Genomic DNA, 27,239 nt, shown 5'->3' on the forward strand with positions numbered 1-27,239 from the left:
CATGTCATTCAAATCCATATAGTTAAAAAAAAAATGAAAGTGTCGGTTTATCAATCAATCAATCAATCAACTTTTTTCTTGTATAGCGCCAAATCACAACAAACAGTTGCCCCAAGGCGCTCCACATTGCAAGGCAAGGCCATACAATAATTATGAAACACAGTCTACGTCTAAAGCAACATAACCAAGGGATGGTCCAGGGTCACCCGATCCAGCCCTAACTATAAGCCTTAGCGAAAAGGAAAGTTTTAAGCCTAATCTTAAAAGTAGAGAGGGTATCTGTCTCCCTGATCTGAATTGGGAGCTGGTTCCACAGGAGAGGAGCCTGAAAGCTGAAGGCTCTGCCTCCCATTCTACTCTTACAAACCCTAGGAACTACAAGTAAGCCCGCAGTCTGAGAGCGAAGCGCTCTAATGGGGTAATATGGTACTATGAGGTCCCTAAGATAAGATGGGACCTGATTATTCAAAACCTTATAAGTAAGAAGAAGAATTTTAAATTCTATTCTAGCATTAACAGGAAGCCAATGAAGGGAGGCCAACACGGGTGAGATATGCTCTCTCCTGCTAGTCCCCGTCAGTACTCTAGCTGCAGCATTCTGAACCAACTGAAGGCTTTTTAGGGAACTTTTAGGACAACCTGATAATAATGAATTACAATAGTCCAGCCTAGAGGAAATAAATGCATGAATTAGTTTTTCAGCATCACTCTGAGACAAGACCTTTCTGATTTTAGAGATATTGTGTAAATGCAAAAAGGCAGTCCTACATATTTGTTTAATATGCGCTTTGAATGACATATCCTGATCAAAAATGACTCCAAGATTTCTCACAGTATTACTAGAGGTCAGGGTAATGCCATCCAGAGTAACGATCTGGTTAGACACCATGCTTCTAAGATTTGTGGGGCCAAGTACAATAACTTCAGTTTTATCTGAGTTTAAAAGCAGGAAATTAGAGGTCATCCATGTCTTTATGTCTGTAAGACAATCCTGCAGTTTAGCTAATTGGTGCGTATCCTCTGGCTTCATGGATAGATAAAGCTGGGTATCATCTGCGTAACAATGAAAATTTAAGCAATACCGTCTAATAATACTGCCCAAGGGAAGCATGTATAAAGTGAATAAAATTGGTCCTAGCACAGAACCTTGTGGAACTCCATAATTAACTTCAGTCTGTGAAGAAGATTCCCCATTTACATGAACAAACTGTAATCTATTAGACAAATATGATTCAAACCACCGCAGCGCAATGCCTTTAATACCTATGACATGCTCTAATCTCTGTAATAAAATTTTATGGTCAACAGTATCAAAAGCAGCACTGAGGTCTAACAGAACAAGCACAGAGATGAGTCCACTGTCTGAGGCCATAAGAAGATCATTTGTAACCTTCACTAATGCTGTTTCTGTACTATGATGAATTCTAAAACCTGACTGAAACTCTTCAAATAGACCATTCCTCTGCAGATGATCAGTTAGCTGTTTTACAACTACCCTCTCAAGAATCTTTGAGAGAAAAGGAAGGTTGGAGATTGGCCTATAATTAGCTAAGATAGCTGGGTCAAGTGATGGCTTTTTAAGTAATGGTTTAATTGCTGCCACCTTAAAGGCCTGTGGTACATAACCAACTAACAAAGATAGATTGATCATATTTAAGATCGAAGCATTAAATAATGGTAGGGCTTCCTTGAGCAGCCTGGTAGGAATGGGGTCTAATAAACATGTTGATGGTTTGGATGAAGTAACTAATGAAAATAACTCAGACAGAACAATCGGAGAGAAAGAGTCTAACCAAATACCGGCATCACTGAAAGCAGCCAAAGATAACGATACGTCTTTGGGATGGTTATGAGTAATTTTTTCTCTAATAGTCAAAATTTTGTTAGCAAAGAAAGTCATGAAGTCATTACTAGTTAAAGTTTATTATCTAATAGACCTCGTACAACTTTAATCCATCTTTATTAGACTTCATGCGATTACGTAATGCCCTCACCAATGAATTAATTTTTATATGTAAAAGTTCTCTAGCCTCAAATCAAATAATACAAACACACCTGCCTTCTCCTATGATATGTGGTGTGTCAAGTTTAGATAAAAAAAATGTAACAATTGTTTTATTAGAAAATGTCTTAATAATGAATTATTGCCTGGACTGCAATGTAGAAAATGATATTCTATCAAAATTTGATAAAAAGACTATTTCCAAACTTAGAACGATGTATTTGTCCTTTCCTATAGCTCCAAAAATTAAAGAAACACACTTCAAAATTATGAACAATATTTACCCATCTAAAGAATTACTAAGGTTACGTTTTAACATTCAAGAAAATAACTGTTCATTTTGCCTTACAAATGTTGAAACTACGGACCATTTGTTTTTCTACTGTGTTGTGGTGCAATTCTTTTGGACAGAATTACTTAATTGGGTCAAAACATTATTTCCATCAACAATTAATTTTACAAGAGATAATATTACTTTTGGTTTTCTGAGTAAGAATAAGAAAGAAGAACATTTTCATTTTATGTCTTGCCAAATTTTGTATCCACAAAAGCAAATGTCAAAAATGTCCCCCTACATTTTCCTACTTCAAGAATGACTTTAACCTCTACATGAAATCTTTGGAAGATATGAAGCAACCGAAAGCCATGAAACTCTTCTCTTATTTTTTTGCAGTTGTCGAGCACTGATCTTTGAACCAAAAATTTCATGACCTTACCTGTGAGCTGTTTTTAAAGTCTACGAACTCTTCTCCTTGAACTTTGAACTTTCTCTAAAGACTATGAACTTTCAAAACTATGAACTTTTCCCTGTGAACTTTGAACTTTTTTTCTAAAGACTAAAAAAAAAAAAGAAAAGAAAACACACGCTGACGCCTTCTTTTTTATTTTTCTTGTATACCTTGTATATCTTTTTCAATTTATAACGGTGATACTGTGACTTTTTTGTGGCCTTGTGCTTTGTTCGTTATTGTATTTGTTGAAATAAAGTTTTGGGGAAAAAAAAAAGATTGTTTTGAGGAATAATGTGTTACTAGTTGGCCTGTTTGACTAGGCCCCTGGCTGTTTGCTCCAAATGCGCCCTGCGCTATTACGCACAGCGATCAGTGAAAGTGAGCAGACGGAGCAGATGGAGGGCCTCTCATACAATCTCACGTGCTCAAACAAAGAGTGTCGGGGTATCAGGACTGCGCCACTAGCTCGGCTGTGAATGTTATTGGATCAGTCTGTGGTCAGCTCTCTCGCCGTTTAACAAATCGATGGAGCGAGGGGGAGGGGCCACTCCTCAGAGTGTAAATAAGCCTGGAAGTGTGAAAAGTGCTTTCAGAGGGAGCAAACACACAGTCAACTTCATAGAAGTATAAATTTGTGATGTGAGCTTTGCGTAACAGCAGACAGAAATTGCTTTGAGATGAAGACAAACATCATCAAACTTTATTGCAGACTCCAACGTCCAAATAGACATTTATACTATATGTTTGTTTTATGTTTTGTATGTGATCAATCAATCAATCAATCAATTTTTTTATATAGCGCCAAATCACAACAAACAGTTGCCCCAAGGTGCTTTATATTGTAAGGCAAGGCCATACAATAATTGTGTAAAACCCCAACGGTCAAAACGACCCCCTGTGAGCAAGCACTTGGCAACAGTGGGAAGGAAAAACTCCCTTTAACAGGAAGAAACCTCCAGCAGAACCAGGCTCAGGGAGGGCAGTCTTCTGCTGGGACTGGTTGGGGCTGAGGGAGAGAACCAGGAAAAAGACATGCTGTGGAGGGGAGCAGAGAATCAATCACTAATGATTAAATGCAGAGTGGTGCATACAGAGCAAAAAAAGAGAAAGAAACGTGCATCATGGAACCCCCCAGCAGTCTACGTCTATAGCAGCATAACTAAGGGATGGTTCAGGGTCCCTGATCCAGCCCTAACTATAAGCTTTAGCAAAAGGAAAGTTTTAAGCCTAATCTTAAAAGTAGAGGGGGGTGGCTGTCTCCCTGAGCTGAATTGGGAGCTGGTTCCACAGGAGAGGAGCCTGAAAGCTGAAGGCTCTGCCTCCCATTCTACTCTTACAAACCCTAGGAACTACAAGTAAGCCTGCAGTCTGAGAGCGAAGCGCTCTATTGGGGTGATATGGTACTACGAGGTCCCTAAGATAAGATGGGACCTGATTATTCAAAACCTTATAAGTAAGAAGAAGAATTTTAAATTCTATTCTAGAATTAACAGGAAGCCAATGAAGAGAGGCCAATATGGGTGAGATATGCTCTCTCCTTCTAGTCCCCGTCAGTACTCTAGCTGCAGCATTTTGAATTAACTGAAGGCTTTTTAGGGAACTTTTGGGACAACCTGATAATAATGAATTACAATAGTCCAGCCTAGAGGAAATAAATGCATGAATTAGTTTTTCAGCATCACTCTGAGACAAGACCTTTCTGATTTTAGAGATATTGCGTAAATGCAAAAAAGCAGTCCTACATATTTGTTTAATATGCGCTTTGAATGACATATCCTGATCAAAAATGACTCCAAGATTTCTCACAGTATTACTAGAGGTCAGGGTAATGCCATCCACAGTAAGGATCTGGTTATACACCATGTTTCTAAGATTTGTGGGGCCAAGTACAATAACTTCAGTTTTATCTGAGTTTAAAAGCAGGAAATTAGAGGTCATCCATGTCTTTATGTCTGTAAGACAATCCTGCAGTTTAGCTATTGGTGTGTGTCCTCTGGCTTCATGGATAGATAAAGCTGGGTATCATCTGCGTAACAATGAAAATTTAAGCAATACCGTCTAATATACTGCCTAAGGGAAGCATGTATAAAGTGAATAAAATTGGTCCTAGCACCAGAACCTTGAGGAACTCCATAATTAACTTTAGTCTGTGAAGAAGATTCCCCATTTACATGAACAAATTGTAATCTATTAGACAAATATGATTCAAACCACCGCAGCGCAGTGCCTTTAATACTATGGCATGCTCTAATCTCTGTAATAAAATTTTATGGTCAACAGTATCAAAAGCAGCACTGAGGTCTAACAGAACAAGCACAGAGATGAGGTCCACTGTCCGAGGCCATAAGAAGATCTTTGTACCCTTCACTAATGCTGTTTCTGTACTATGATGAATTCTAAAACCTGACTGAAACTCTTCAAATAGACCATTCCTCTGCAGATGATCAGTTAGCTGTTTTACAACTACCCTTTCAAGAATTTGTTGAGAGAAAGGAAGGTTGGAGATTGGCCTAGTAATTAGCTAAGATAGCTGGGTCAAGTGATGGCTTTTTAAGTAATGGTTAATTACTGCCACCTTAAAAGCCTGTGTTACATAGCCAACTACAAAGATAAGATTGATCATATTTAAGATCGAAGCATAAATAATGGTAGGGCTTCCTTGAGCAGCCTGGTAGGAATGGGGTCTAATAAACATGTTGAGGGTTTGGATGAAGTAAACTAATGAAATAACTCAGACAGAACAATCGGAGAGAAAGAGTCTAACCAAAATACCGGCATCACTGAAAGCAGCCAAGATAATGATACGTCTTTGGGATGGTTATGAGTAAATTTTTTCTCTAATAGTTAAAATTTTGTTAGCAAAGAAAGTCATGAAGTCATTACTAGTTAAAGTTAATGGAAATACTCAGCTCAATAGAGCTCTGACTCTTTGTCAGCCTGGCTTACAGGTGCTGAAAAGAAAACCTGGGGTTGTTCTTATTTTCTTCAATTAGTGATGAGTAGAAAGATGTCCTAGCTTTACGGAGGGCTTTTTTTATAGAGCAACAAGACTCTTTTTCCAGGCTAAGTGAAGATCTTCTAAATTAGTCAGATGCCATTTCCTCTCCAACTTACGGGTTATCTGCTTTAAGCTACGAGTTTGTGAGTATACCACGGAGGTCAGACCACGTCTGATTTAAAGCTCTCTTTTTTCAGAGGAGCTACAGCATCCAAAGTTGTCTTCAATGAGGATGTAAAACTACTGACGAGATACTCTATCTCCCTTACGGAGTTTAGGTAGCTACTCTGCACTGTGTTGGGATATGGCATTAGAGAACATAAAGAAGGAATCATATCCTTAAACCTAGTTACAGCGCTTTCTGAAAGACTTCTAGTGTAATGAAACTTATTCCCCCACTGCTGGGTAGTCCATCAGAGTAAATGTAAATGTTATAAGAATGATCAGACAGAAGGGAGTTTTCAGGGAATACTGTTAAGTCTTCTATTTCCATACCATAAGTCAGAACAAGATCTAAGATATGATTAAAGTGGTGGGTGGACTCATTTACTTTTTGAGCAAAGCCAATAGAGTCTAATATAGATTAAATGCAGTGTTGAGGCTGTCATTCTCAGCATCTGTGTGGATGTTAAAATCGCACCACTATAATGTATCTTATCTGAGCTAAGCACTAAGTCAGACAAAAAGTCTGAAAATTCACAGAGAAACTCACAGTAACGACCAGGTGGACGATAGATAATAACAAATAAAACTGGTTTTTTGGGACTTCCAATTGGATGGACCAAGACTAAGAGTCAAGCTTTCAAATGAATTAAAGCTCTGTCTGGGTTTTTGATTAATTAATAAGCTGGAATGGAAGATTGCTGCTAATCCTCCCCCTCGGCCCGTGCTACGAGCATTCTGAGCAGTTAGTGTGACTCGGGGGTGTTGACTCATTAAACTAACATATTCATCCTGCTGTAACCAGGTTTCTGTAAGGCAGAATAAATCATATGTTGATCAATTATTATATCATTTACAACAGGGACTTAGAAAGAGAGAGACCTAATGTTTATAGACCACATTTAACTGTTTTAGTCTGTGTGCAGTTGAAGGTGCTATATTATTTTTTCTTTTTGAATTTTATGCTTAAATAGATTTTTGCTGGTTGTTGGTGGTCTGGGAGCAGGCACCGTCTCTACGGGGATGGGGTAATGAGGGGATGGCAGGGGGAGAGAAGCTGCAGAGAGGGTGTGTAAGACTACAACTCTGCTTCCTGGTCCCAACCTGGATAGTCACGGTTTGGAGGGATTTAAGAAATTGGCCAGATTTCTAGAAATGAGAGCTGCTCCATCCAAAGTGGGATGGATGCACGTCTCTCCTAACAAGACCAGGTTTTCCCCAGAAGCTTTGCCAATTATCTATGAAGCCCACCTCATTTTTTGGACACCACTCAGACAGCCAGGAATTCAAGGAGAACATGCGGCTAAACATGTCACTCCCGGTCTGATTGGGGAGGGGCCCAGAGAAAACTACAGAGTCCGACATTGTTTTTGCAAAGTTACACACCGATTTAATGTTAATTTTAGTGACCTCCCATTGGCGTAACCGGGTGTCATTACTGCCGACGTGAATTACAATCTTACCAAATTTACGCTTAGCCTTAGCCAGCAGTTTCAAATTTCCTTCAATGTCGCCTGCTCTGGCCCCCGGAAGACAATTGACTATGGTTGCTGGTGTCGCTAACTTCACATTTCGCAAAACAGAGTCGCCAATAACCAGAGTTTGATCCTCGGCGGGTGTGTCGTCGAGTGGGGAAAAACGGTTAGAGATGTGAACGGGTTGGCGGTGTACACAGGGCTTCTGTTTAGGGCTACACTTCCTCCTCACAGTCACCCAGTCAGCCTGCTTTCCCCGGCTGCTCGGGATCTGCCAGGGGTAACTAACGGCGGCTAAGCTACCTTGGTCCGTACCCGACTACAGGGGCCTGGCTAGCTGTAGAATTTTCCACGGTGCGGAGCCGAGTCTCCAATTCGCCCAGCCTGGCCTCCAAAGCTATGAATAAGCTACACTTATTACAAGTACCGTTACTGCTAAAGGAGGCCGAGGAATAACTAAACATTTCACACCCAGAGCAGAAAAGTGCGGGAGAGACAGGAGAAGCCGCCATGCTAAATCGGCTAAGAGCTAGTAGCTACGCTAAGCTAGCAGATTCCCTAAAAACATGCAAAGTGAATAAGTTGTAAATAATTTAGAGGTGATTCAGCAGAAGGAGTGCTTTAGTTAAGGCACGTAAAGATTACACTGGGAAACAAATCGTAATCTAGATAACTAGATCAATCTAACTGCGCAGATTAAACAGCTAACAGATACAGAAAAACACCGCTGTGCTCCGGAACAGGAAGTGATACAATACCGCAGTGAGAGCCAACCACCAGTAGAGGCAAGCAAGAGTGAGGGGATGGCAGGGGGAGAGAAGCTGCAGAGAGGTGTGTAAGACTACAACTCTGCTTCCTAGTCCCAACCCTGGTTAGGTAGTGGCCTACACCCAAATTCAGTTCACTTTATCAGTGACTGGTTATCTTTGCTGTGGTAACGGCCAGTCTAAGCAAAGTTTGTACATATTATAAAAATGTTTTTTTTAACTTTGCACACATAACTACTAGTTAGATTTTTTCAACACATTTATCTCCTGCTGTGCACATACAATGCATGTAACATTATAGAGCACCTACTTAGTGATATTAAAGGATCTGCTTATAGAGGTCTTTAGGACCTGCAAACAGTTCTTAACTTACTTAATTACAAATGGGTTCTGTCTCGGTCAGTGTGCCGCCTTCATTAGAATTGGTTCATTAGTTTTTGTGTAATGCTTCAAACAAACTGAAACTTGACCTTCTTGTTGGAGGTCATAAATATTTATGACAGAAATCATGTGATGAAGCTGGTCAGTGAACAGAAGTGCACAGCCTTGATGGAGGAATCGTCCTGCTTCATGATTTGAAGACAAAAAGTTTGTTGGTTGTCAGCTGTGGCCCTTAGAAACGCAGTGGTGTGTGTGTGTGTGAGACACGCTGTAGCACACCAGACGTGGAGGTTTTTCATTTCAAAGATGTGATGATTCTGAAACACGGTGGCTGGTTTTGACACCATTGATCTGCACTCGTCTAAACAAGCGTCATCTCATTGTGGCGTCACCGTTCTCTTCTTCAGGTGTGGGCGTGTCAGGTGCGAGCTACAGGAAAGCTGTACGCCTGCAAAAAGCTGGAGAAGACCCACGTAAAGAAAGGAAAGGAGAATCTATGGCTCTCAATGAGAAGGAGATACTGGAGGAGGTGACAGCAGATTGTGGTGGGATTTTTACTGGTTACGTCTTTGTTACTCAGTAAAATCTCTTCCACACTGGACACCTGTGCTCTTTGTTCTCAGGTGAACCTGGCTTATGCTTATGAGACAAAGCATTCGCTTTGCTTGGTTCTGACCATGATGAGTGGTGGCGACCTGAGGTTTCACATTTATAACATCGGTCCACCGGGTCTGGATCGTGACAGGGTGCGTTTCTACGCTGCAGAGGTCAGCTGTGGTTTGAAGCACCTCCACCAGAAGTCAATAGTGTACAGGTGAGTGTGCTGCCCCCTGCTGTCCAGGACAGGAGTGGACACAAAAGGGGTCACAGTGTGCAAGCCAGTAAATTGCCAACCCCCCACTGATGATATCTGACGGCCTGACTGTGTGAATGTTTGATAAAAAAAATAAAAGTATTGGATACTCAGTCAGGGGCTGAAAAACGGGTTTAAACTGTGGTTAAAGAAACACTGTAAAACTTTGTGAGCAAAATCAGGAAAGTCTTAAACATGTTTTAAAAAAGTTGACACTGGATCACATTGTGAGCGTCACTGAATATTTGGATGTAATTTGTGCCAATATGGGCAAATATGCATTTTTTACTTGAATTTTACAGCATAGTTTTTTCATTATTATTATTTATTATTATTATTTCTGCTTGAATGTGGATTTAACTGCTCAGCTTTTTTGATGCCAGGCTGCAGTTTAAGCTAACTTTAAAATATTGTGCAGATTGTTTTGTTTTGGAGTCAGTTCACTGATGTGCCCCGCGAACGCTCTCTGAATGCTTTGAATTGTGTTTTCATGCCATATGAGGGTGATTCTTAGACTACGGGTACTTATTATGTCCTTTGATCATATTGTATGAATTACAGAAAAAAAGGGGAAATTTCACACTTTTATAGTTATCTTTACAATGAAAGTGTGTTAAGAAATTTGTTCTAGTAGTCTGATGACTTTTTCACCTTTTTTCAGCATCATTATATGCAAATATTGCCGTTTTGTGCTTGTCCCACACCCAGACTTTTGATATTCAATGATAAAAATGAATGGTAAAGAAATGTTTTTCTAATGTTTAAAATATCTCTGAATAAAATATCAGTAAAATAATCAAAACCTAATTGGGGTATTCAGTGTCATACAACTGTTGTGATTTTTTTAAACAAAATGTAGTTGTCCCACCACTATTGCCGTAATTTCCACCACAACACTGTAATGTCCCTAAACAGTTTTGTATGAAAGATTGTTTGGTAGTTTCTTGGAGATAAACAGTGACATCAGAGCACATGTATATAGCGCCAAATCACAACAAACAGTTTGCCCCAGGCGCTTTATATTGTAAGGCAATGGTGTGGTGGAAATTACATTTACAAGGCCAATAGTGCCCGTAGTTAAAGAATCACCCATGAATATTACGACTACAGTCAAAGTACGGTACGACTGCACCTCAACCACCGTTTGATGTGTTTTCTACCACAAGTGTAAGAGTGTGTATGTGTGTGCCAACTGCTGTACGAGGAGTTCAAATGCACCTCGAATTTGCTCAAATGTGAGTCGAGTCCTCTTTCGGCCTCCATTGTGCTCAGTGTTATGGGTGTATCACTCTTCTCCTTCTTGCACAGTCACTCAGTGTTTGAGAACCATCTACTGCACACAGATTCACCACAGAGTGTCACACTGTTTGTATTTCTACATAACTGATGTTAGTAAAGTCCAAGACACATTCAGTGACTTGGAAATGTTCATGTATCCATCCCGACTTGTCTGAAGAAAACTGGAAATAACACTGATTATTTACACGTGCCCCATGACCTGATCCTGGATAAGCAGGTGTGTGTGTGTGTGTGTACTTACGTGTTGTACCATTATTTATCATCTTGGCTTTGATATTTGTACATAATTTATATCAAGTTGTAGAGGTTTGGGGGGGTGGACAAGTGGTTAGTGTGCTTGGTTTCAGTGTGGAAGGTTCCTGGTTCAAATCCCACCCCTGCCCATTTCTCCATGTAATGTGGAGTTGTGTCAGAAAGGGCATCCAGCGTAAAACTTAATGTGCCAAATCAACATACAGATCCACCTCAGATCCGCTGTGGCGACTCCGAGTGAAAATAAGGGAGCAGCTGAACAGACGTACGATCAAGTTGTAGAGATTTGAGTTTAAAATGTGTAAAATCCCGAGGGGCTAAATACTTTTTTCAAGGCACTGTAGTTCTGTGCAAAAGTAGACGCGGGAGTACTGCATAGAGTAGCATTCCGTGGCACAAGCACTCGTGTCATAGGACCCGTCTGTACTCGGGGGTAGTGGACAACAATAGTAGGAAAGAAAAATTTTCTCTGCTACTTTAGTAAATCAGACCTGATTTCCTCATATTTGGAATCTGGAGGGAGAAACTCGGGCCACAATCCTGCAGTGGAAGGCGGTCTCGCGTCACCGGGAGGCGGTCTTGCATCATTAGGAGGCGGTCTCGCGTCATCAGGACCTGTTCTCCAGCAGACATTATGTTCACATGTTTTGGATGGAGGCCTGAAAGATGTTAAGTTTTTCAGATGTAGCTGCTCAAGTTCTAGTTAACTCTTGCTCATTTCTCCAAACTACCAACCCCATCCAGCACTCAGTTTCTCGAGCCCTGTATTTTAGACACATAAGTCCAGCCTTTGAAATGTTTACCATGTGTGTAATTTAGATGATGTACTTACAGAAAACCAATGAAACCAGACGATACAAACCCCAAGAGGAAAACCAGGATATGCAACTTCTGTAATGAGAATAGTGATGATGACGAATGTTGCGTTTGGTTTGAGGGTTCTAATTTGAAGATGACATACAGGGAAAAAAAGTATTTTCTTAAGGTTTTTATCAAGTTGTACTGATTTGTTATTGCAATTTTTGGTTAAATTATGTTTTTCATTGTTTCCACTTCTTTTTGGTTCCTCATTTTTCAAATGCATTTCTGAATGGTTTGTGATCCGTCCCATGACAGGCCAACACACACAACCATGAGGACACTGTGACTCCCACTACCACCGTGACCGTGTTTGTTTGTTTTTTTTCTGGCGATGCATTCACTGACCCATGTTGTTTGACTTTTCAGGGACATGAAACCAGAAAACATTCTCATGGATGACAATGGTGAGTGAGTCTCAGGACACACAGCTTTTTGTCTGCATGAAACAAACTAAACATCATCAACACGTGGGCGGTGGTGCAACAGCTAGTCCTCTTGCCTTTCAGCAAGAAGGTCCTGGGATTAAAGCCCACCATGTCCATTCTCCATGGACGCGTGGAGCTGCATCATAGTGGATCCGCTGTACTGACCCTGACTCAACATCCACACTGGGTGAACTGTGTCATCATGACAGCAATTTGTGTGGATGGCTTCCCAAGTTTAAAGGACCAAAAATTTCTGGACAGCCAGCTGCTGAGCCTTTTCGCGGCCAGGTGGGTTTTATTCCCTCATTATTTCATGAAGCGGTCAGCAGATGTGCCTTACTGCAGCCATCAAGTGATGTGAGGGAATAAAACCCACCTGGCTGTCAAACAGCACATCGGTCAGTTTTCAATTTATTTTTGATCTCACAAAACATGCTGCCACACACAGAAAGTGCAGTAATTCCAACAGTAAACTGCATGTAAGAGCTTTCAGTCTGGACTCGAAGCTGATCTGAATGTTTCACTTTGAACACACTGGAGAGAGAAAACGCAACAAACCTTCAACAACTTCCAAATAAGTACAGACGGAAGTGTGAAAGGTTGTGTTTTCTAGTCAGTCAAGGTTCATTCCTCAGATGCATCTGTGTTCTGGAAGGGGAAATAGAGTTGACAGTATTTTGACAACAGTGCAAACAAAGACAGAATCCGGAAGTGAAATGTTTGCAGGTGTGGTTTAATCTATTTAAGGAACTTTTTCCACAGCTTGTTATTCTTGGACACCTATTTATAGAGCTGCTGCCACCTGAGTTCTAAACCAAGCAATTATTTAAAAAAACGCACTAATTACACATTACAGGACCTTAATATCACTTTCCATCATCAGTTACGACATCTTGCAGCTTAATGGAGAACGTGACGCGTGAAGACAAATGTTAAGCTGAGAGTCGTTTGTTTCCTCAGGACACATCCGGATCTCAGACCTGGGCCTGGCCGTCAGGTTGTCTGAGGGGACTCTGGTCCGAGGCAGGGTGGGCACGCTGGGATATATGGGTACGTATCTGCCTCACATTAAACACGCCTCAGAGTATTGGTAGACAAACAAGTCTGTCAGCTTTCACTTCAGTGTCTGGAGCTGTGACACTGCTGTACGACTCCAAAACACAAAACGTGGTAAAATAAAAAGATAAAAATGCAGTGATCCTCGCCTTTACCTGCTTTGATTTCTATTTTATTGCAGACAGTTTTGAATTTTTCACATTGTCTTCTGATTTGAGGTTGCAGTTTTGAAACACAGTTTAATGATTTGCACCTGGATTTCAGCTCCTGAGGTGATTGGCCACGAGCATTACGGGATAAACGTAGACTGGTGGGGCCTCGGCTGTCTCATATATGAAATGACAGCAGGACAGCACCCGTTCCGCACGCATGGTGAGCGTCCAAAAAAATGGGAGATGGAGAGAAGAATTCAGTTTGGACAGGAGGAATACAGCATAACGTTCAGCCCAGATGTCAAAGACCTCTGCTCTCAGGTAGGTCTTCACAAACCCACAGGTATGACTTCCCCAGTTAGGTTACATAAGTCCAAACCTCACGAGACAGAAGGGCTGTTCAGTGTCTCCCACATACCAGAGTAACCTGGAAATCTAACTGACTTAACCTCTTGAAGGACATTCCAGCTTCCCAGTTTGTGCTTACGGCTGGAGAAGAGTTCATGTAGGAGGCCTGGGAGGAATCATATTCACTTGGGGCCAAAAGATCAAAGGTCCTAATCACAAAGTGTATAAAAACATTCTGCAGAAAAGTGTCACTCGTTAGTGGTAAGCTTAACGTTTTCCCAGTGCGCCATAGGTTAGAGCAGAATACGCACTTGATTAAAATAATGATGAAGATATACATGGTCATTCTGAAGAACATACGGCTACAGATTGGATGTAGCACTCTTTAACACGTTGCATAACATTTTTACACTACAGTCTCTGACTAAATGAAGATTAAAATCAGCACAATAGACCGTCTGCTTTTCATGGGTCTGTCATTCCATGCATGCAAACAAATAAAACAATAATAATCATAATAAAAAAATCCCAACAACAACAAGAAAGGCTTAAGCCCAGGTTACACATAGACGGTTTTGTCGGCGGGTAGTACGTAGACCGAAGTTTGCGGTAGTTCCGGCTCTTTTCGCGGTGGAAAGGGGCGGAGCATTTTGCCGGCGTTTTGAGCGCCGTACTAGCCACAAATACGCAGAAAAAATGCCGCTAAATCCGCCGAATAAAGCGGAGTTTTGACGCCATAGCATCCGGCACACGTCAGGCAACGGGGGTTAATACCCAGTTCTATCTTTTACAATCGCAGGTTAAGACACGCGTGAGAACGGCGGTGTTCTGCTGCCGCCGATAATGCCCTGTGTACCGCTGGATTTATCCAGGCAAATCCTGCGTTCCTCCAGGAACTTTTGCATATAGGCACCACCCCCAGAATATAATAGTTTGAAGCAGCTGTCAGTGCAGGGGGAGGGAGATCATCTCAGCCTTTTCTTTTCTCTCCTTTTCCCCTCCTCAACGTGTTGCTCATTTCCACCACAGATCTCTCCTCTGCTTCTGAACCAGACCTCTTGGTAAGTCCTTGCCACTGCCAATTTTATTTTAGGAGGCATACTGGAGCTTCTCTGCAAAAATATCTGGACCTGGAGTGAGAGGCCTGCATGCAGCGCGCTAGCGTTTTTATACTGACCGCCGCCTATCGGCCGTTTGGAATGCCGTTAACCGGGAGGTGGCGTTTAGAACAGCGTACTGTCCGCTAGCGCCACCGTTTTGTCTGCCTCTGTCGCCGGTTAAAACACCTTTGAGGACACCGACGTGGGCTCTATCGCCGTTTTACATGCCGTTGGTTAGGGATACAACGCCGGCCGCCAATTACGGCGGTGTAAACTGCGGCACTACAGGAAGGGGCGGGATGACACGGCGATTAAAAAGTATCAAACGCCGTTGTGCGCGTTGTCTCTGTCGTAAGGCCACTTCTCCGGGAGCGCTCGCAGAATTATTCGACATGTTGAATAATTTTTTCAACGATTCCCGGTGAAGCCGGAACCAAACCACGCCCCCGTGCGCCGGCGTTAACTACGGCATTTGATCCCTAAAACGGCCCGGAGGGGGCATAATCTCTGCTGGGACGCTTCCAGGACAGTTTAGCGTCTATGTGTAAACGGGGCTTTAGCTCTTGACTTTCCCTAAGTCCACAGCAGCCGGCTCGCTCCGTTCTTCTGCTGGGGGAGGACTGAGCTCACAGCTGACTGACTATGTCAAACAGAAGCTCTGGCTCATTGTCTTTTGATTTTACTCAGAAGCCCCGGCGGTGCCTAAACTCAAAACTGGCTTATCAGTAGCCACCAGCACCAAAAGTTAGAGGTTAGCTGTAACTTCCTCAAAATTTTTTGTGGTTTATCAGATAACTTTTCAGTTAGCTGATTAGCGGTTATCAAAGCTAACCTTTTGGTTAGCTGTGCCCACCACTGAACGGCACCCCGTGGAATAGGGGTGTAAACAAAAAACAAACAAACAAAAGCATTTGCAAAACTGAAAAGTCTATTTAAGTTGTGATTCAGGTCAACAACAGTGTGATATAACCAGTTGCCAGTAGATGGCTCTGTTCTATGCATTTTGACACCAGTGTGAATCAATTTTTTTTAAACAAATGAAAAAAAAAATTACATATTTTACAAAAGCACAATTATTTGTAAACACAAACACACGTTACATTAACTTGTGTTGGCTTTTACATAGAATGAATTAGTCAACCAATCAGTATGAGTGGAGGCTCAGTGTACCCATAATCCCTTTGGGCATCTGTGTGTTAATGTTCAAATATTCAGAATTTGTGCATTATTTTAAAACTAACAGATGTTATATATTCACTTTGTACATTTTAAGAGTTTACATTAATGTAGTTATTCTATCTGGATTAATTTGATTTATAAATAAAAAACAAGTCAAACCTGCTTTCCTTTTCAAGACGTCTGCCTCACGGCTGGACCGCTGTATGCTGTCAAGGATAATGACTTGTTTTGTTTGTGTTTTTTTTTTTTTTTTTCTTGAGGTTGTCTGGCGGCCAGGCCCCTTCTGCTGGGGTAGAGTTGAGCTCAGCTGAGGGTTTATAAATGTTTTTCACCGTTACTATGTAGAAAAGTGTTAGCGGTCTAAAAGTTATCAGAAGTAAATTTATCAGAAGCTAATTGGTTTGCTGATAGTTTTTTAAGTTAGCTGAAAAGCTAATCCGCTAACAAAAAGACTGTTACAAGTGCTTCTCCTTAACTGCATTTTCCCACTTGGCACAAACATGAGTGCTCTTTTTCTGTGCTGTGTGCGATTAGTTTCAAATGTTTTGTGTAAAAAACACAGGTTGTTCTGCATCTTGATGTGTTATCAGCATCTATGTCTGCACCTAGAAAAGAATCTTTAAAATATGGGACAAACCAGTTATTAAAGTTAGGTTTTTTCCCATTAGTTATTGCTGTTATCTCATTAATGTTTGTGTTCAATTCAGTTTCATGGTTTGATGACCTATTGTGCATCACTGTCTGCAATGTGTAGTTGTGTCTGTGTGCTGTGTCATGCTTAGTTGTCATATTATGGGGTAACATATGTTACACGTCATAGAATCCAATGGACATCGACCTTGTTTGACCTTTACGTTGGAGACCAAACATTCAACACAAGTCAAAACTATTCCATTTATTAATCCTATTAGTCCAACCAATAATTTGCATCACTTTTTACCAAAATTGGAGCAACTTTAACTTTTGACCCATGTACAAACTGAAACTGACCTTTGTCACCATTCTTGCTGTTGTTACCCCATACCTCCAAAACATTCAGTCAGATAGTCCAAACTATACCTTTTTGGAATTGTTATGACAAATAATGTGTTTATAGTTGTCAATATGATTGGAGCATTTTCAAATTTTGACCCCTGTGTAATTCTTTGACCCCTGTAGCTCATCAGAGGTCAGCTCCAGGATGGCTCCATAATCTGAAAATAAACGAGTTAATTTAGAACATTCCATGCCTTTATCGCAAAATGAACTGTCTTGCTATGCCGCCCCACTAGTCAAACGGTAGATGGACCAGCTCCGCACTCGACCACACCTCTTTTACGCTCACAGGAACCAACTGGTGTCATGATCTCCACGAGCAGACTGACACACCCTGCTCGTGGAGATCATCTGGTCTGTATGTTCACCCAAGTTTTTCTGCTCCACCCACTGCTAATCAACTAAATCAGGTTGTGCACAGCCAATCAAGAGGTAGGAAATGCCAGAGATAATTAATCAGCTGCCCTGACAGCAGGAACCTTTGTATCTGTATAGCACAGTTGATTTTTGGTTCAGTAACTGGCATTTTATTGACTATTAATCACATACAATTGGTTCCTTTGCAGTTTATTTCTGAAGTTTTTTTTTAGATGCTGACCTTAAAAATCTGAATTCTGACCAGGGCTGTCGACCCACAACAGGTCATATATCCAGTCTAACGACCTTGGAGGAGGTAGAAGATGGATGTGTTGGTTGCTAAACTTCAGCTGCTGCCACAGTCACCTGCTCCCCAAAAAGCAGCAGACAGAAGTCAGAATTGTCAACAGTTTAACAGCCCTCAGGTTGTAGAACACCTCATCCAGGGGCTGAGTCCCATGAAGCTCCCACTCCAGCGCTGGCAGAGACGCCTGCTTAAGTGCTGCCTCCTCTTCTAGCTTCCATTTAGTTACAAAAGATCCCTTTCTTTATGATTTCATTTATTTTTAGCCATTTTGTGTTGTTTGGCTGCGTGTTGTTTTTGCGAGTTACCGGATCCCTGAATTTCTCGATGAATAAAGTCATTAAGTCAGTAAATATCTATTGATTTATAACCAAACACCCTGACTTTCATTCTGATGTTTTTCAGCTGCTGACCAAGAACCCAAAACACCGGCTGGGCTGCCAGGGCTCAGGGTGGGTAGAAGTCCAGTCTCATCCTTTCTTCCAGTCCATCAACTTCAGGATGCTGGAGACAGGACTTGTTGAGCCCCCTTTTAAACCTGATGTAAGTTCCTATTTACTCAGAAATTTACTTTCTGAAACCTATCCAGTGCCCCCACCCCCCTTAAAACCTCTTGCAAGATTAAAAAAGAAAAAAAAGAAAAAGTGCTAATCCCGAACAGGCAGGAATTACTGTGTGCTGTGGTTGTACCAAATCTGATCCAGCCCAGATTGGTGTACTGCAATGATGTACAGGATCTTGACGAGTTTTGTGCTGTGAAAGGAGTCACTCTGGATGAAACAGACACTGAATTCTACACCAAGTTCAGCACGGGCAGCGTTCCCATCACCTGGCAGAACGAGGTACGGCTATACGCCAAGCTATGTCACCAATCTGGCCGCATTAAGCTCCGCTCATCTTTCTCGCATTCCCGCAGCTAATTGAGACAGGATGTTTCAAGGAGCTGAATGTCTTTGGTCCTGGGGGGTCTCGCACTCCAGACCTGAAGGGCACCCAGATGCCCGACAGCCTCAGACGTGGTCTGCTGCACCGCATCTTCCGCAAACATGTAAGAATGACTCGAGTACACCATTTCTTATTCTACGTGCAGTTATGTGAAAATTACCTACTTTGTTTTTGCTCAAACAGCATCCTAATGAATCACAAGATCCAGGCAGGCAGAGCATAATGTCCAGCGATGCCGACATGAAGTCCAGCTTACTCAGCTCCTCGTGTTAAGGACTGCTGCTGGTCAACATTCTACACGCCATCAACTGCACTCATGACATTCAAAAGAAGCACATCTGCTCTCCAGTCACAGCATAGCATTTTAATAAACGCTTGTATTTTTTGTCTTTTCACTTCTTTCCCTGTACTAGGGACTTCTTCACCCTACTATCAGGTTGGCACAAGAAGAGTGAAAAACAAAATATTTATGTCAAAGACATGTTGCACCATTTTCACTAAAATGGCTGAGCCTTAAAATGTGCATTTTCATATCAAATGCATAAATCATTGAGGTCTATATTCCATTAGTGAATACAGCTTTGTAGCATTTTTATTTTTTAACTCAAAGTATAAAATACAGAAAAGTTAGTTAAAAAAAAAAAAAAGAAAATGAAAAAGTTGGTTTGATTGGCCATAAAGGCAGAATATTTTATATATATATATATAATCTTATTAAAGTATGCTTAACACTCCAACACAAAATCTTACAAAGTATGTGTCTAATTTCTAGCCAAAGCATGTCATTATACTTAATACGATACGATATGATACATTAAAGTAAGATAAAGTGTAAGACAAAATTACATGAATAAAATTTCTGGAACAAAGATTTGTTTTTAGAGGGTACATCTTAAAAACAATTACAAATCTTAAGTAAAACTCTTGTTTTGAGTCATATCTGAGATAAGAGTTTTTAACTCACTGAAGCTGTTATGAAAAAGTTGTAATACTTCATAATACTAGTAAAAATCAAGCGCAAAAGGAGTTTTCTCAGCTAATTTCAAGACATCTTAAAGTAAAATTTGCTTGTTTTATGGGCAGATAGTTTTGTTACAAGTTATGAATACACCTTAAAACAAAAGCAAAAAAAAACAAAAATTTAAGATGTATTTATCTAAAAACAAGTCCTGATATCTTACTGAAATTTCACTTGTGAAGTGACTGTGTCTAATGTTAATCAGAATTAGGTATTTTGACTACAAACTAGACAAATATATTTGGGAAGATTTTCTGTTTCATTAATTATGGATGACTTCAAGGTATAGTACGGACTTTACAGCACCAAAGTCTTTTGTTTCATGTGTTCACAAACGTGATGGGAATCTGCTCCTGGCACACAGCAAAACACCAATGCAGTCTTTTCTATGTCCTCAAAGTAAAATTAAAATAAACCTGCCATTGTAGGTGGACTGTTTTATCCATTTATCAAATCATGATTTTGCTCCGTGTATAAAAAAATAAAATAAAAAATTTGGTGAGAGCATAAGAAACAAGGTAAAAAAAAATGGCACTTAACTATGAAAGGGTTTTGTTTTGTTTTTTTGTTTGGTTTTGGTTTTTTTTATGACTCAATGGGAAGTTTTTGAGGATATATGAAAGGTAACCTCTCAATATTAGAGCGGACTGTTAGCTTAATATCAAATTTTAACAATTTCTAATACTGAAACTGAAATGAAGCCCTACTTTGTCTGACCTATGCTACAAGTGTGTGCGGTGCATGAATATGACTCTGAAAGTGGAACCATGTCACACTGGGTCTGTGTACTGAATTCACGGTGTGTTCATCCTTCCCACGGAGGACTGCGCCTCCCGTCCACCTCCGTCTCCACGTGGTACAGCATATCAGCCAGCGTGTGGTCAATCACAGCCCCCCAGCCCATGTCACTTATCTGAAAACAGGAGCACGGGGGGGGTCAAAGAACAGCCCAGCTTGAGGCTGGAGGGTCACGTGTGGAAGGACGAGGCCATTTTCAGGAGCACTCACCGGCTGGTACTTCACGTCCTTTGGGGGGTATTTGAAATGTGGTCCAAAATTAACTGACACCTGAAAAGAGAAAGGACAAAGTTCATCAAGGTAGTAAACTAACAAAGCACAGACATGGTTGGTGTTTTTGGATTTTCATTTCACAAACAGAAACGATTATTTGATTTTTATTTTAAAGTCTAAAAATGTTTTGTTTCCATTGTGGAATTGACTTTTAGTTCCTTTATTAAAAAAACAAAAAAAAAACATTTAAATAAACTTTTTTTTAAGGCGATGACTATCAAAGAAAACCTCTTTCTTTTCACGATTGGAAAACCTCACATTTTGTCATTGATGGGATTTGTTTTTCTTACTCTGGATTCCTTCATGTTAGCATTAGAGCGCAAACAACTGCTGTAATAACAGATTAGTCAAGCATGGGAAAAACGCTTGTGATTTTTACACGTGAACATGTAAACCATTTCAGTCTCACCTCTCTGAGATTCTCCAGCACACTGAAGTGTCGCTGGGACTGTGGATCCTCACAACCTAAGATCTGCATCACCACAGACATTAACCCCTGGTATCGACTCCCAAATCAAAGTGGTTTCAGGTCAGGAGCCAGTCCAATGTAAGACTTTGCCCAAGGTGCTGATCTCCACAGGACAGTGGTAAGAGCTACACAAGGAACTGACCTCCCGCTGACCCCTGATGTTTCAGGGATCAGGAGGAGAACTTAACCCTCACCATCATCCTGGCAGCAGCCACTGAAATCGCTGCACCAGGGTGGATGAGATTTGCTCAGAGATGATGAAGCCTTCCACATCACGTACACAAGCTTGGAATGGGTGAGGGCACAGCTGGTGATCCAAACAAGCTGTGGGAGTTCTTCCACAAACAGACTCTGAAAACTGCTGAGGATTGCATTCGAGTCCCCAGTGTCCACTGCAGGAGGCGTCTAGTTTCCGAGGACACTCTAAATATCATCCAGGGACTTGTAGTGCACGGCTGGGTGGCAACGTTAGGATGTACAAGGAGCCGAGAACTCGGGCTGGGATGGCCCTGGGAATGGGCAAGGAGGCATTTGTTAGAGAAATCTGTGATCAGGACACACATCATCTGTGCTCTTGATCCACTTACAGAGGAATCAAAGCACTTTATTTCTCCAGACCTACAACCCCAGTTCCAATGAAGTTGGGACTTTGTGTGAAATGTAAATAAAAACAGAATACAATGATTTGCAAATCCTGTTCAACCTATATTCAATTGAATACACCACAAAGACAAGATATTTAATGTTCAGACTGATAAACTTTATTGTTTTTGTGCAAATATTTGTTCATTTTGAAATGGATGCCTGGGACAGTGGCAACAAAGGCAGGTGAGGGCAGCACATAAACCAATAAGTACCAGCCCTCCCATGATCAAATGTAAATAAATCTTCAACACCCTCCACAGAGAGTGATGCCAAGCACACAACACGCCATTTCTCCCAGCTGTCGAGAATGTAGCCTGCAGGGTAGGTTCCATCTGAGCATGCAGGGTCCCCCAGCCTTGATTTCCTTGTTGAAAAAAAAAAAAAATGGTGTCAATAGTGTTCAGAGACCAGCTGATCAATTCCATGGTTAATCCAATATAGCTTGAAGAATTTCACAGTCCGGTGAAGTAGGGACTATGAAGGTTGGAGCAGAGATAGAGGAGGAGATGCGACCGCCCTCACTGGAGTCCCAAGCTCTCTCAAATTGTTTTTGGAAATCATGGACGCCGTGTCCTCTGGACAAAAGAGGTAAAAGACCTTCCAGATTGTTACCAGTGCAAAGTTCAAAAGCCAGCATCTGTGATGGTATGGGGGTGTGTTAGTGCCCATGGCATGGACAACTTACACATCTGTGATGGCACCATCAATGCTGAAAGGTACATCCAGGTTTTGGAGCAACACATGCTGCCATCCAAGCAACGTCTTTTTCAGGGACGTCCCTGCTTATTTCAGCAAGACAATGCCAAGACACATTCTGCACGTGTTCCAACAGCGTGGCTTCATAGTAAAAGAGTGCAGGTACTAGACTGGCCTGCCTGCAGTCCAGACCTGTCGCCCACTGAAAATGTGTGACGCATTATGAAGCGCAAAATACGACAGAGACCGCGGACTGTTGAACAACTGAAGTCGTACATCAAGCAAGAATGAGAAAGAATTCCACCTACAAAGCTTCAACAATTAGTGTCCTCAGTTCCCAAATGCTTATTGAGTGTTGTTAGAAGGAAAGGTGATGTAACACAGTGGGAAACATACCACTGTCCCAGCTTTTTTGAAACCTGTTGCAGGCATCCATTTCAAAATGAGAAAATATTTGCACAAAAACAACAAAGTTTATCAGTTTGAACATTGAATACACCACAAAGACAAGATATTTAATTGAATATAGGTTGAAGAGGATTTGAAAATCATTGTATTGTGTTTTTATTTACATTTTACACAACGTCCCAACTTAAATTGGAACTGGAGAGGATGGTTCAGGCCCGACACAGTCCTCTGCTGTATTGTCACACTGAACCGGATACTTTAAGCAGTTGTATCAGGCTGATCCTACTGCTGGGATTAGACATTTCTGGTGACAGGAACCACCAAATCTTGCAGAGATCTGTGAAACAACTTAAGGCGAGCAAAGCTCCAGGGATTTGTGGCATTGGAGCTGACCACCTCCAGGTGGGTGGAGATGCTGTTCAACTGGCATTGCGAACAATTTTTGTTTGAATCAGGAGACTGGTATCATCCCTTCAGATTATAAGATAGGTCTTATGGTCCCAGTCTGGAAAGAAAAGGGTGATCGCATGGATTGTACCAACTATAGGGGTCTCACACTGCTCTGCCAGGGAAGGTGCTTGCGAGGATCATTCTCAATAGGATTCAGTTTCAGCTACTTCCTCCTCAGTGACTGGAGCAGTTTGGCTTCACACCCGAGAAATCAACGGTTGACCACATTTTAGCCCTGCGGGTCCTCATAGAACACAAGTGTGAGTATTAGCAGGGCTTCTTTGCGGCCTATGTTGATTTTCGCAAAGCGCTTGATTCAGTTGATTGGACTGCTCGCTGGGACATCCTGAGGATTCGTGGGATCCCCAAGAAGCTGCTGGACACCACAGTCAACCAGCCTATACACAGATACTGTGAATGCTTTACAGAGTGGAGGCAGAGACGGAGTTTTTCCCAGTAAAATCTGGCGTTCATCAGGGGTGTGTCCGCACTACCACAGTCTTCAATGCTTGCATGGACTGGGTGTTGGGCAGAGTTGTGGAAGCCAGTGACTTAGTGCGTTTGTTGACAACAAAATGTCTACTGACCTTTTATTTGCAGATGATGCTGTGAACTTTGCAGGCTCAATGGATACGCTGATTACAGAACTTGAGAAGAGTGTCTGGGTTTGAGATTGTCCTGGATTAAGACTAAGAATCAGGCTTTGAACAACTTCCTGGACTCAGCCATTTGAAGTGTGTCTAAGTGGTGAAGGAGATGAACTTGTAGAGACCGTCACTCTTCTCGGCAGTGACATACACATCTCTGGGTCCTCAACGTTTGAGATCGAGAGGCACCTGGGAAGAGGTTATGGAGTCAGTGAGGTCGTTGGACAGAGGTGTTTGGCGATGCTGCTATCTTTGCAGGTGAACAAAGGTCCATGTCTTAAGGGTCTTGGTGCCCCTGTCTTGCTGTATAGTTGTGAGACTTGGATGCTAATCAGTGACCTAAGATGGTGACTGGATGTCTTTGGTACTAGGCATCTTTGAAGGACCCTTGGTTACTGCTGGCACGACTTTGTATCAAACAAGTGGTTACTAAGAGAAACAAGGATGAGGAGGATCACTTGCATTGTGAGAGAGCATCGGCTGCGACATTTTGTCCATTTGGCACGTTTCTCTGTGCATGATCCAGCACACAGGTGCTTAAGTGTTGAGGATCCCGGTGGCTGGAGAATGTCTAGGGGACATCCATGTTTCACCTGGCTGTGGTAGGTTATTTTAGAGATGTGGGAATGAACCAGTTGTCTGCCCTGGTGGTTGCCACCCAGGGCCCGGGGCAGTTCCATGGTGTATATATTTGACAACTTAATTGCCCCAGAGTCACATACCAGTTGTTATATGTCAAGTTCACAAATATATGAACAGTGACACAATTACGCATTTTTAAATGCAGTCTCTAGTTTTTTTTCCCCCCAAACATGGTCACAATTTTAAAACAATTTTTATCTACTTTTATATAACAACTGAGTAGATCCTTGTCATTTGATTGGTGCTTTGTGTGTCACATGACATGGATTATTCATCCCATTTGTGTTGCACTGCATTTAGAGTGCAAATTTGTTTCCATACGTTTGATACCACTGCACTCTGCACACGCGCTCACGCACCCACCCACACCCAACAAATCCACTGTGCTGTCTGGAGGCTGTTAGCAGGAAGTTAAAATGAAAAGCTGGACTAATTTCTGTCGTGATTTTTTTGTTCGTTGCACTGAGGATGTACACAGTGTTTTTTTTTTTTTTTGGTAGCATGCGCACACAAGCGCTGACCCGGTAGTGTGCACGCGCGTGGGAGACAACGACTCTACGGAGATGACGATTTGATTGAGCTAACTGACGCTGCTAATTCTTGTAACACACACACACACACACAATCCACTCCGCTGTCAGCTGTCTGGATGCATGAAGACCTGTTCACGTGAAACGCTGATGTGATTTTTGGCTGGACTGAGGAACTACAGTCTTTTTTTTTTTTTATGGAAGACCGAAGTCAGTGCACAGCATCACTGGAATACACGTCACAGTGGAACACCAAAATGTAAGTCCCTTTTCTGTTGTTTAGAAATTAATAAAATATCAAATGACAATGATCTATTTTAGCCGTTATATGAAACAAATAATGAATGTTTTTACATTCTTTCAATTGAACGAATATTTAATTCAGTGAAAGCTGGAGCAAACCAGCTGGGTTTATGCATTCAAGGTTGCACAAACGCGAGTTGAACGGCTTCCCTGCTGAAGAACTAGCAGTCTTCTCGTTGACCTCAGCAGGTGATTACACAGATGAAAAGTGCTTTGGGGCGCAGAAAATAACTCATCCATGAAATCACCTGCTCAGGGAACGAAGACCCGTTTGCTCTTCATGGCACACGGGTACCAGGACCGGCTCTAGAGACATCAGTAAGACATGTGGTCCTGACCGTGCAGCTTTTGTAGAGCGAGATGGCGGGGAAATAAATGCCCTCAAACAGGTTTTCAAAGGCAACACCTTGACTCGCCCCATTCTTGTAGAAAATCATCTATAAGAGAAAAGCCAGATGTTAAAAAAAAAAAAAAAAAAAAAAAAAAACTAAGGGCAGAGGTCGAGTAGCTATTAATTTGTAGTACTGGGACCAACCCTGCTGGGGTTCACTGGTTTGAGGCTTTTCTCTGCTTTGTCCACATAGTCCTTTTCCTCAAAGTAGAGGTAACTCTTAAATTTAATAAGTGCCTGAAAACAGATCCAAGAACAGCTGTCAGAATAAAGATGCACAACAGCATAAGGGGTAAACGTACTGCGCACGACCTCTCGAGGCTCACCTTGTCCTTGTATGTATCAGGCAGAGACTTGGCGGTCTCCGTCTCCTCTGGCAGCTCAATAAAGAAACCCAAAGTGTCTCCCTGGCCATAGCCAGAGGAATAATGCTTTCCTATGGACTGGTGGAAGCGTGTACCCTTCTTACTGCGCCACGAGTAGCTGAACTTGTCATAACCCAATGGAGCCTGTAGGTTACCTAAGAGATTGAACAGGAAAAATGTCAAACAGTCTAAAGTGTTTAACTCCTCCGATATCAGAAAATTTGGACTCAGTTGGACGAGACAGTAAGGTGTGCAGAAATTCAGGTTAAAAAGGCAGATCATGTGCTACTGTGACACCATCACCCCATGTTCTGCTGACACAAAATTATGGAAATCATGCACTGCCAACTTCATACAATTTGGCCCACACATATTACGATCATTATGTGAACGTTCTGTGGCCGTCTGATTTCAGTCCTTATTCAAGAGTTTAAAACAGCGCGAGTCATCAGATCCTTGCAAGTTTTCCTTTCCTGCTCAACAGAGCTCAGCTGTGCAAATATGAATAAGTAAGAGTGGATCAATTGTTTTTAAGTGTTTAAAACTTTCTTGTTCCACTGTTGCAAAAAGGACCATAACTTTAGAAGACAGCTGACTTTCTTTGAATGAGTGAGTGAAGCCAGTAGCAAAAAAAAGAGGAATAAAATCAAAGGAATTTCATTTAAAATTATACAAGAAATGTTTATTTGAAGAGTAAATCCAGATATTGTCACTGACAAATACTGTGGCATATTTACAGAGGATGTATTTAATTTATTTTGAGCTTGTGAATCCGTCAAATATTTTGGGTTCACTGCAGACTTTGTTTTGAAAATGTTATATCCAGATTTGTCAGTTGTAGAAATGCGTATGGAGGCATATTTTTTTTTTTTTTTTTTTGGATTATAACAAATCTCATATTGACAAATGTAAATACAGCAAT

The 27,239-nt window shown here is 41.5% G+C and overlaps 2 protein-coding genes across 3 annotated transcripts in view; one reads left to right on the plus strand and one right to left on the minus strand.

The window, feature by feature from the left end:
• Positions 1–20,175, plus strand: part of LOC117529063 (G protein-coupled receptor kinase 5-like) — a 50,795-nt gene extending 30,620 nt beyond the window's left edge. Inside the window, 10 exon segments of the mRNA XM_034191764.1 lie at positions 8,924–8,993; positions 8,996–9,087; positions 9,140–9,330; positions 12,148–12,185; positions 13,167–13,256; positions 13,527–13,735; positions 18,143–18,280; positions 18,442–18,579; positions 18,654–18,785; positions 18,866–20,175. Of these exon segments, the coding sequence (XP_034047655.1) occupies positions 8,924–8,993; positions 8,996–9,087; positions 9,140–9,330; positions 12,148–12,185; positions 13,167–13,256; positions 13,527–13,735; positions 18,143–18,280; positions 18,442–18,579; positions 18,654–18,785; positions 18,866–18,955 (1,188 nt within the window). The 3' untranslated portion in view covers positions 18,956–20,175.
• Positions 20,176–20,482: 307 nt separating this feature from the next.
• The window catches only part of ash2l (ash2 like, histone lysine methyltransferase complex subunit), a 30,160-nt gene continuing 23,403 nt past the window's right edge, over positions 20,483–27,239 (minus strand). For both annotated transcript variants that reach the window (XM_034191757.1, XM_034191756.1), the window contains 5 exons: positions 26,279–26,472; positions 26,097–26,189; positions 25,900–25,998; positions 20,709–20,768; positions 20,483–20,613 (listed from right to left, as the gene is read on the minus strand). In XM_034191757.1, coding sequence (XP_034047648.1) covers positions 20,506–20,613; positions 20,709–20,768; positions 25,900–25,998; positions 26,097–26,189; positions 26,279–26,472 — 554 coding nt within the window. In that variant the 3' untranslated portion in view covers positions 20,483–20,505. The remainder of the gene's footprint in view (positions 20,614–20,708; positions 20,769–25,899; positions 25,999–26,096; positions 26,190–26,278; positions 26,473–27,239) is intronic.

The sequence above is a fragment of the Thalassophryne amazonica genome, chromosome 17, assembly GCF_902500255.1.
Source record: "Thalassophryne amazonica chromosome 17, fThaAma1.1, whole genome shotgun sequence".
NCBI classification, from domain to species: Eukaryota; Metazoa; Chordata; class Actinopteri; order Batrachoidiformes; family Batrachoididae; genus Thalassophryne; species Thalassophryne amazonica.